This window comes from Aethina tumida, chromosome 6 (assembly GCF_024364675.1).
Source record: "Aethina tumida isolate Nest 87 chromosome 6, icAetTumi1.1, whole genome shotgun sequence".
Lineage (NCBI taxonomy): Eukaryota > Metazoa > Arthropoda > Insecta > Coleoptera > Nitidulidae > Aethina > Aethina tumida.
Genome location: NC_065440.1, coordinates 10,343,618 through 10,355,421, shown reverse-complemented (window position 1 = coordinate 10,355,421; position 11,804 = coordinate 10,343,618). Strand labels below are relative to the sequence as shown.

Sequence of the window (11,804 nt, the reverse complement as noted above, 5' to 3'; positions counted from 1 at the left end):
TTTTTATCAAACACTATATCTATTACGTCTTCTAATTAACTGAAACCAATGAGGCGAATAAAATTTTCACACCCCTCTTTGGTTGCCAAATAAAGATACACAGGATTAGTCTTTTGAAATTATCAAAATTTCCTCAGCCATCCCTTGTTGTTAATCGTAGGTAGGTCAAGTAATTTAATTAAATATTTAATTTTATACTTGTGAATTAATATAAATCTAATCTGAAATTAGTAATATAATAAAATATTTTCACTAAATTCAGGTAACATTAACACTGTATAAAAATTGCAAATCAAAATCTTATCCTCACTAACAACCTCACCAAGCATATTATCAAGACTAAATATCTGACATGGAAAGTAAGATGAATTTTTATGATTTTCTGTCAAATCAGTGCGATGATTTGAACACTGTTCCAACAACCCTTAACAGAGGACCGAGATCTGCCCCCATCACCGTTAATTTTTGTCAACTGGCCGAAGACGTTGGTGTAGATCAAACGGATATAGACCAACAAGCTGCTTTAAGGCAACAAGCTTCTTTGGAGTTAGAGGCAGTTATAAATCAACAAGCGGCCATATATCAACAAGTTACTTCAGAGCAACAAGGTTTTCAACAGGAACATCTTTCATATACTCCTCCTCAAGTGGAGTCACAGTTGTATACTCCTCCTCAAGAGGAGTCACAGTTATATACTCCTCCTCAAGAGGAGTCACAGTTATATACTCCTCCTCAAGAGGAGTCACAGTTATATACTCCTCCTCAAGAGGAGTCACAGTTATATACTCCTCCTCAAGAGGAGTCACAGTTATATACTCCTCCTCAAGAGGAGTCCCAAACATATACATCTCCTCAAGATGAGATGCTACACACAGTTCTTTATCAAGAACAACAGCCAAGTGTGGCTCTTCCTCCACATCAAGTACCACTGGCGTACTGGCAGCATCAGCCAGGTTATACCATCCCAATTCAGGTGCGCGTACTCCCGATAGACGAGAGCGAAAATAGTGTGAAACAAGTGACTATACAACAAAAGAAGTTCTCGTGTCAATTCTGCGGCAAACGTTTTGATAGAATGTGCCACAGAACTCAACACATCAACGCCATGCACGACGAAACAAGGATATTTAGGTGCAATTTGTGTGGCAAGAGGTTCAACAACCAAGAAAAGTTGGACAACCATGTCATGAAGCACACCAGCGTCAAGCCACACCAGTGTAATTTGTGCTCCAAGTCGTACACTGTCAAGTGCGACTTGAACAAGCATATCATTTCTGTGCACAATCACCAATTCCCTTCGAGGTGTGATTTTTGTCATAAAGGGTTCGTGAGGAAGGATCACTTGGCAAAGCATCTCGAGGGGTGCAAATTAAGGCCTCATTCACCACCTTTCAGCGAGTAATTACGATGGATTGTGACGCAATTCGGGCAATAGCACCTCGGATGGTGTTACCGATGCGTTTAGCTTCGAAGCAGCTTTGTGTCCAGGAGTTTTATCAGCCCACAATTCGAGAGAGGAAACATCAAAGGGTATAAAGGAGAAAGTAAGCTACAAGAAGGGAAATTGGATCATTATGGGATGTCTCCTGGCAAAACGAAGTATCTGCGGTTAAATATTATTAGATTGTTAATACATTGGCTTACATAAATAAACAAATTGACTTACACTTAATTATTAAATTTATTTATAATTGTTGAACAATATATTCAACCCATCCAATTTTATATGTTATATATAAAGCCATTTTGGGGTAAGTTAAGGCTTAAAAATATGAAAGGACAACTTCATATTTAAGTAAATATCAGATTTTACAAATACAGACAAATACAACAAATTTTTAAAAATAAACATTCAAAATTTCACAAAAATAGCTTTACTGACTAAAAAATTGAAAATAAGTTAAGTAACTTTAGAAGTTTTACTTTTTTAAAATTCGTCAATATTAAAAATATATTACATTTTTTGGAATAATTTTTATTTTTAAATAATTTTAACAACAAACAAAGAGCATTTAAAATTTTATATTTTTTCGAAATTTTTCAAAATTTGAAAATCGAAAATGTCAAATACCGAAATCATCAAATATCGTCAAAGTATTATTTTTTTATAATTTCTGTAGATACGAATGATAAAAACATTTAAAATTATTATTTTTATAAGTCATAAAAATCTGTAAGTAAATTAAAAATTTAAAAAACAAATAAATTTAAATAACATTTTTCCAAAAATTTTCAAGATTTGACATTTTTAAAAATAAAACCTTTAAAATGAGTTTTAATACCTATGAAAATATGAAAATTGGTAAATTGTAAATTTAGTTTTACTTCTTTAAAATCAATGTTAATATTTTTAAACAAATATCACATTCTTCTTTAACTTAAGTTTAATAGTTGTGAAAATATAAAAATCTTTACAATTCATCAAAAAGTCATTAATAATAATAATTTTAAACAAAAGACAAAATTATTTATAATTAGGCATTTTATAAAAAAATTTCAAAATTGAAATATTTAAGGACATCTTTAAAATTCATAAAATTATACATAAAATAAATAAAAATCTGTAAGAAAATTGAAAATCTCAAAAGATTACATTTTTAAAACAAATATCACATTTTTTTGGAATAATTTCGACAGAACAACAAAGGAAAACATTTTAAATTAAACATTTCTTTCAAAATTTGACATGTTTGTTAAAATCATCTTTAAAATTAACTTTAATATCTGTGAAAATATGAAAATCTGTAAATAAATTGGAAATTACGAAGGTTTTACTTCTTTAAAACTCATCAAAAAGTCAATGTTATACTTTTTAAACAAATATCACATTTTTTGGAATAATTTCGAGAAACAAAATTCTTTATAACAATTATATGACATTTCATAACAAAATTTCCAAGTTGAAATGTTTAAAATTTGACATTTTTCTAGAAAAGCATTTTTAAATTTCGTTAAAAATATTTGTCAAATATGAAAATCTGAAAGTAAATTGTTAATTTCAAGTTATATATTTTTATAATTCATTAAATTGGAATTGGAATAATTTCAACAAATAAAAACAGATTAAATCAAACATTTCTTTCAAAATTTGAAATGTTTGTTAAGAACATATTTAAAATTAAATTTAATATCTGTAAAAATATAAATATATAATATAAGTTTTACATTTTTAAAAAAGTCAATGATAATATTTTTAAACAAATATCATCATTTTTTCCAATAATTTCGACAGACACTACAGACAAAATTATTTGTCTATATTCTATAAAAAGTTTTTAAAATGTCAAATTTTCATTTTTAAATAATTTTAACAGCAAACAAGAATCATTTAAGATAAACATTCCTTCGAAATTTTTCAAGATATGACAATATTAAACGTCTCTAAAATTCATAAAGAATATACAAAAAATAAATAAAAATCTGTATGAAAATTGAAAATCTGAAAATATTTATATCTTTAATATTCTTCAAAATGTCAGTTTTTAAGGATAAAAACATTTAAAACTTTTACAAGTAAAAAATGAAAATCTGTAAGTAAATTAAAAATTACGAAGGTTTCACTTCTTTAAAATTCATCAAAAAGTCTCAGTTTTTAAACAAATATCACATTTTTTGGAATAATTTCGGAAGACACAAAAAACAAAATTATTTATAATTAGAAATTAAACATTTTATAATAAAATTTCAAAATTAAAATGTTCATCATCTTTAAAATTCATAAAAAATGGAGTCTGTAAGAAAATTAGAAATCTCTAAAAGTCTATAGAATTCATCAAAAATATACAGGTCTGTAAGAAAATTGAAAGTCTTAAAAGATTTAAAATTCTTCAAAATGTTACTTTTCCATTTTTTTACAAATATCATCACTTTTTTATAATTTGTACAAGAAAACACGATAAAAATATTTAGAATTAATTGGATTTTGAAAAATTTAACATTTTTATGAATAAACACTTAAATAAGAATATTCAAGATTATAACTTTTCCAATAAGTATTCTTTAAAAGTCTTAAAAATGTCAATTTTATATTTTGTTACGTCCAATGATATTACTGTTGGGGTAACTGGGATTAATTGATTCACCTAATTTAACAGGTTTTGCTGAAAATTATATGCTGTTTAATAAAATAATAATTAATTTTTGAAATTGACACATATGTTAAACAGTAAACTGTAATTTACACAAGCAAAATTAAAGGTTGCATCTGCACCAGAAGACGATGAAAGGAAAACGAAGAATACACCCAAAACAATTGGTGTTACAGAAAAACTGTATTGTTGAAAATAATTTTCATACAATTTTTTGCATTATGAAGGATTAAGGTGACATTAATTCACAGGTACATGTACAGGTAGTTAATTCACAATCTCATTTAAATAGTGGACACATTCAACATTTTTAGCAATATTAAAACAAAACGCATTACTGAAAAATATATAAAATGAACTCCTGCGGTTACAAAATGAAGATTCGTCCAGTTTCTGGATACAGTTGTTTGGTTCCCTCAAAGCCAGTCAACAAAAAATTTATTCCTATGAAGGAATTCTACAAAGTTAGTATGGAAGAGAAGTCAAAACTGAACTTATATTGTACGGATAGGAACAAATCGAATGACGAATTCAGATCAACTAAATCATCCAACCCGAAGGAATTCACTAAACCAAAAGAGGCGACGTTTCGGTCAAAGGATTCATCTAAATCAAGGGAACATGACAGGAAACTGGACAACGCCACCTCGAATGGTGTTGCTGCATTTAGTTTTGAAGCAGCTTTGAGTGTAGGAGATTTATCAGCTCACAAATTGAGAGAGAAATCATCAAAGGATGTAAAGGAGAAAGTAAAAAACAAGAAAAGGAAAATGGATCATGATGGGATGCCTCCGCCAAAAAGAACTATCTATGGTTAAATATTATTAGATTGTTATAATTAAATAAATACAAATAAACGAATTAACGAGAATTGACCGTATTCTAAAAATAATAGCAAAAGCATAACTTACGTCCTCCAAACACATATTATTGTGAACTGGACTTTCTGCTGGAATAAACAGTAAAATGTACTAGTTAATTTACTTATTACACAATGTTAATTAGATGGACGATAAGTTCGTCCAACAGAATGAATCCTAATAATTATTGACGTTTTTCGAAAACCTTTAGTTTTTACTTGCTATTTTTAAATTTATAAGTACCACCACTGTTTTCTCACTGACCTGTTTTGCCTTTACAGGGTGGGGGTGTATTAGATGTATTTGGGTATTAGAAAAATATTCTATAATATATACCTTCTATTCAGTATAATAATCTGAATTAGATATAATCAATGTAGTAGAACATTTAGAAATAATAGTACTAAAAGTATATTCGAGAAATTTGCTATTTTAACATAGACAACCCAGTGTACACAGCGCAAAATGCGGAATTCGTTGGTAACACAAATTGTGTCAGGTTTTCTATGCATTGTGTGCCGCGCAGTCTTCAAATTCAAACATTTTGCACACAACCTTAAAAACTGGCACACAAGTAGCGTCGTCCAGAAGTTACTCGACGTTTGTTTTACATTATTGTTTTAATTAATGATGATATACTCTACTCTGCTATTGAGGTTTGTAATTTATTTATTTCATTAATGTTTCAATGAATGATTTAATCAATTCAATAATTAATTGTCCATTAACTGTGAACGAATTTCTTGAGTTAATTAAACAAAAATAATTTTATTCGTATATTCATTATAAGAAATACGAATTATAACAATTCATTTCATATTGTTGTTATATCCTCTATTTTTGAATATTTCCACCTAATTATTTATGAACATGTATACTCTAAAATTGTAAAATGTTTAAAATTAACCATACTAATTGTTTCCATACGTTGTATATCTGCTTTTTCATATACGTCTTTATTTCTTTTCTTATTTTTTAGTCAACTGATGAACGTGAGCAATCCCTGTAATCCAATTTGTGGAACTTTATTTCATCTAGAAAAAATAATTGATGATTCTTGGTGAGTATCTTTATTTATATTTTATTTAAATTAAATGATATTAGTTATTATTAATCCTTCCTTTTTTTATTAATTATTTTCTTAACTATAATTTAATAGCATTTAATCCAGATTTTTAAAATTCATTTGACCAATTGTTTGATGTGTTTCAGAGACCATTTAATAATATTAATTTTAATGTTATTTGAAATATGATGCAGAGGGTTCAGTTTATTTCAGTATCAACTTTAATATTTTCTGAGATTAACAGTAATGAATGTGGTAAAGTCATTTATTCGTAATATACAAAATATATTAACACAAATACTCGTTAAAATTTTATATTACTTAAATATCAAGAATACACTTTAGATTTTATTTATTTTCTTATATTTTAGGCAATGGTTGAACATGAAATCCAGTTTCAGAAATTTATATCAATTGCAAAAAATAATTGACGATTATTGGTAAGTATGTTTATTTATATTTTATTTAAATTAAATTAAATTATTTATTATCAATCATTACTTTTTTATCAAAATTAATTTCATTTAACTAGAATTTGATGTTATTCAATCTAGATTGTTTAAATTCATTCAGTTAATCATTAATGTTTTTGAGGGGGCATTGAATAAGATTAATTTTGAAGTAATATAAAATATATTGCAGACGGTTTCATTTAATTCAGTATCAACTTTATAAATTTCTGGAATTTTCATGAGTAAACTAATACATAATAGATTAATACAAATTCTGGTTAAAATTACAAATAACTTCTTAATAATGTGCTTTTGATTTTATTTCATTTTTTATTTTTTAAACAATGCTTGAACACCTAAGAGTCTTCAGAGACTGTAACACAATTTGTAAAAATTTATATCAATTGAAAAAATTAATTGACAATTATTGGTGAGAATTATGTATTTATATTTTATTTGAATTAAGTGAAATTATTATTATTATTTTTTCTTTTTTCATCAATTCATTTAACCAGAATTCTATATCTGATTAATCTAAAATATTTGAATTCATTTGACTTATGCGTTTGAGGAAACATGGAATAATATTAATTTTAATGTAGTATAAAATATGTTGCAGGCGGTTTTATTTAAATCAGTATCAACTTTAATAATTTCTGGAATTAACTGTAATGACTAAACTCGTTTATTCGTAATATATGTAATAGACCCTTCTAATAATTCTAGTTAAAATTACAAATGACTTAATATATCTAATAATACGCTTTTGATTTTAATTTTTTTCTTATTTTTTAGACAATTGTTGAACACCGACGAATCTTTGGAGACTGTAATCCAGTTTGTAGAAATTTTTATCAAATGGAGAAAATAATAGACTGTGGTGAGTATGTTTATTTATATTGTATTGAATAAACTCATCTATTCGTAATATACAAAATATACTAACACAAATGCTGGTTAAATTTATAAATTAAATTTAATAGATATAATTAAATAACTGATTTCATTTAACAAGAATTTGATACCCATTATGGACTCAAATTCGGGATCAATTAATAAAGATTTATCTAATAACAAAACTTTCGTATGGTTGTGGGAAATGTTACATAAAAAAATATTTGAAATATGCAGTTCTCTTTAATTGAAAGGGACGTAATTGATTAATAATTATTGAATATAGAGTATCTAAATTAAGTGCAATTAATTAACTTTAATATCCAGGTTTTGACTGAAACTAATATGCATTGAGAAATATTCTTTAAAATAATTTAAGCAAAATATCACATAACTTACGTTCCCCACAGACACATCGTTAGTATTGTGAACTGGACTATCTGGAATAAACATTAAAATGTACTAGTTAATTTACTTATTACACAATGATAACTAATGATGATTGTGTTTTTCGAAAATCTTTAACTTTTACTTACTATTTTTAAATTTATAAGTCATAAATTATTATTTTTTAAGTAGCACATAAAGCTTTTGTAAAATAAATATGCTTTTTTAATGAGCAACGTACCTCCATTACTTTCTAGCTGACCTGTTTTGCGTTTACTGGGTGGGGTACATTAAATGCTCTAAACTGAAACGATATTGTTCATACTTTATAAAGTTTATATGTCAGATGAAAATCGTAAGATAAAATTTTCGTAGATTCTGGAGGGTTATCATCTTTTCTTCGCCTTCGCCATCTTTTAAACTTTTTCCATACTGATACCACCAGAAAATGTCTCATTGGGTCGATGATACGACGCGTCAATGAACGACTTAATCAAAAACGGGATCCGACCTATTATTAGCTACTGACACTTTATGCTTTAAGAATTTTGTTTAATTTGTTAATCAATTATTATTTTGTAATAGGTTAATATTTTTCCAAAAAATAATTGGAATAAAGCAATTATATCTAGGTGGAAATACATTTGAATGTGGTATTTCTTTGGCCAACCAAATTAGTCTCTTATACAGTAAGAAAAGAGTATTTTCCATCTCAATGCTGAAGGGGCCCCATCATGCACGTCTCCATAGTGGGAGACTTACTGTCTCTATCATAGATGATGTCTCCTTCAGGATTGAGATGGATCAAACATTTTTTGTACTGTATGTGTTTAAAGTAATATCTCCCGTGTTTATAACAACATCTTAGTGTTGCAAAAAAGAAAAAATAAAATATAAAATATTGAAATACATTTTTATATTGACTGTGCAAAATTTGAATTATTAATTTTATGAAATATCTTACAAAATTTTTGATTTTAAATTTTGTGCTATTTTTTTTGACCATCACTATTAATATTAAGTTTAAATTATTTATCTGAATTTATTTAAATTAAGTAAATATGACTGGCCCTGAAAAAAATTTCAATTCATTTCTTTTTTTAATTTTTAATGAAAACAAAAACTTAACATTGAAATAAATAATTTCATCGGATCCACAACAGTGTTTTCTAAATATTTTTAGTTCTTTTACATTGCTGATAAAAATTCAAATTAAATTAATACAAATAAGAAAATTATTTACAATAATATTATTGTGTATAAATAAATACTGAAAGTATATTCGAGGAATTTGCTATTTTAACATAGACAACCCAGTGTACACAGCGCAAAATGCGAAATTCGTTGGTTACGCACGTTGTGCGCCGCGCAGTGTTCAAATTCAAACATTTTGCACACAACCTTAAAAACTGGCACACAAGTAGCGTCGTCCTGAAGTTACTCGACGGTTGTTTTACGTTATTATTTTAATTAATAATGATCTTCTCTATTCTACTATTGAGGTTTGTAATTTATTTATTTCATTAATGTTTCAATGAATGATTTAATCTTTCAATAATCTTTTAATTGTCCATTGACTGTTAATGTTTTAATTTCTTTTCTTATATTTTAGTCAACTTATGAACGCCTTCGGTGACTGTCATTCAATTTGTAGAAATTTATATAAACTAGGAAAAATAATTGATGATTTTTGGTGAGTATGTTTATTTATATTTTATTTAAATTAAATGTTTTTGATGGGGCATTGAATAATATTAATTTTAATGTAATATAAAATATATCGCAGACGGTTTCGTTTAATTCAGTATCAATAATTTCTGAAATTAATTGTCATGACTAAACTCATTTATTCATAATGTACTTAATAGATTAATAAAAATTCTGGTTAAAATTACAAATAACTTGATATATCTAATAATATGCTTTTGATCCTCTTTCATTTTTGAGGTGAAAACTTCTGAAGCCGCGTTAGGCACTTTTTGGTAGGGGAAAATCTTATAGGTTCGCGTCACCGACGTACTCGTCCTTTTGTCTGAATTTAGTTAGTTACTAAATTCAGACAAAAGAAAAAGTTGTTGATTTGGTTGGTAACCTCTGTTACTTGACAAACAAACTATGTGTCTGTCGGCGTTTCAAGAGGTATCCGAAAACTAGAACTTAAGAATAAAATCTCGGCATTAGGGGGTGAGTTACAGTTACAGTACTACAAAATATAAAACTACAATCGATGCCATTTTTACGCGATAGATAAATTTGAATCAAACATTTTCATTTCTTACTTTAGTTACCATAAGCCACTACCATTGTATCTACTTTAGAACAAACTGAAATAATTGAAAGTAATGAATGCTGACTATGATGCAAACAATTAAAATGTTAAATATCAAGTACAGTAAGACCCCGCTTAACGCGTATGATACGTTCCATCAAAGTAAAGCGTAATGCGAAACAGCGCTAAACGAAGCTATCTTAACATGTAAATAATGGGGTTAGAGGAAGATGGATCAAAAATTTGTTAGGTATTAAATTTAATAATTATGTGTTTTTTTTTTAATAAAAATAAAACCAATCATTTATTTCTTACAAAAATAAAAACAATATAAACGAATATATTTATAAAAACAAATAAAATTCTAACCCAATTAGATCATTCAGTCTATTCTATTTCCAATTTTTTGGCTTTTTGTCGAGAAGACATCTAATGTAGCTTGCGTTTTCCTTTTGCGTTCTGTTAAAAGTCGTTGATAAGTAGATAAAGCATCTATAACCCCGTCTTGCTTTTGAATTCCTGTCAAAATTTGGATCATTTTCAACATATTGGTCCATAATTTCGGTTATAGTGGTCAAACTCCTTTTTACAAACGCCATCGAAGGTTCTTTTTGTTCTTTTTCGAAATCACTATTATCAATATTTGTGTTTCCTTCTTACTCAGTTAATTCCTTGAGCTCATCATTAGAAAGACTAGCTGTTGTTTCTTGAACTATTTCCTCGACGTCTTCCACATTTACTTTATCTAAACCAAATGTTTTTCTATACTCCTTTCAAAGATCTTTCTGTTATCTCATTCCAAGGAAAGTTTATATTTGTTATAGCATTCATGATATTGTAGTTTTTCCAAAATTCTCTTATTGATTGCTTCTTTTCTTCTTTTGTTTTTTCAAACATCTGCTTAAATGTTCGTAGCAAGTAATAAACCTTAAAATTGTATATAACTCCTTGGTCCATTGGCTGAATTCATTTGACCAATCACTTATGCGTTTGAGGGAACATAGAATAATATTAATTTTAATGTAGTATAAAATAAGTTGCAGGCGGTTTTATTTAAATTAGTATCAACTTTAATAATTTCTGACGTTAACAGTAATGACTAAACTCGTTTATTCGTAATATATGAAATAAATTAATACAAATTCTAGTTAAAATTACAAATGACTTAATATATCTAATAATACCCTTTGTATTTTAATTTATTTCTTATTTTTTAGACAATGGTTGAACACCAACGAATCTTTGGAGACTGTAATCCATATTGTAGAAATTTTTATCAACTGGAAAAAATAGTAAACTATGAGTGAGTATGTTTATTTATATTTTGTGAATAAACTCATTTATTCATAATATGCAAAATGTATAAATTAAATATAATATATAATCAAATAATTGATTTATGGGCTCAAATTCTGGATAAATTAATGAAGACTTATCTAAGGTTGCCGGAAATGTTACATATAAAAATAATTGAAATACGCAATTCTCTTTAATTGAAAGGGACGTAATTGATTAATAATTATTAATATAGAGTATTTAAATTAAATGAAATCAATTAATTTTAATATTCAGCTTTTTTATTAATTATCAATGAACCAAAATTTGAAAGCACTTTTCTTACATTTAATATTTATAAGCTTTGGACTGACAGTAATATGTATTATTATATAAATAGCATTAGAAACTAAAACGATAGTGTCCATACTTTATCAAGTTTATATGTTAGATGGAAATCATAAGATAAAATTTCAAGATACACAATTGCTTGCCTCAATAGGTGGACATCCG

At 26.9% G+C, this 11,804-nt stretch overlaps 1 protein-coding gene and 1 long non-coding RNA gene across 2 annotated transcripts; both read left to right on the top strand.

Moving 5' to 3' along the window:
- Nucleotides 1-364: 364 nt before the first annotated feature.
- LOC109606662 (zinc finger protein Gfi-1b-like) lies at nt 365-1,613 on the top strand. Its single transcript, XM_049969109.1, has 2 exons — nt 365-1,398; nt 1,466-1,613. Exons 1-2 carry the CDS (start codon nt 365-367, stop codon nt 1,611-1,613), a joined length of 1,182 nt encoding a protein of 393 aa, XP_049825066.1.
- A 4,779-nt stretch (nt 1,614-6,392) lies between these two features.
- Nucleotides 6,393-9,442, top strand: LOC126265807 (uncharacterized). Its single transcript, XR_007548269.1, has 3 exons — nt 6,393-6,454; nt 7,262-7,346; nt 9,360-9,442. It is a non-coding gene; the product is annotated as an uncharacterized LOC126265807 (long non-coding RNA).
- Nucleotides 9,443-11,804: the final 2,362 nt, after the last annotated feature.

Coding starts and splice junctions, on each gene's coding strand:
- LOC109606662 (XM_049969109.1), top strand. CDS start 365: ATGAATTTTTATGATTTTCTGTCAAATCAGTGCGATGATTTGAACACT. Junction 1,399..1,465: donor CATTCACCACCTTTCAGCGA/GTAATTACGATG, acceptor CGATGCGTTTAG/CTTCGAAGCAGCTTTGTGTC.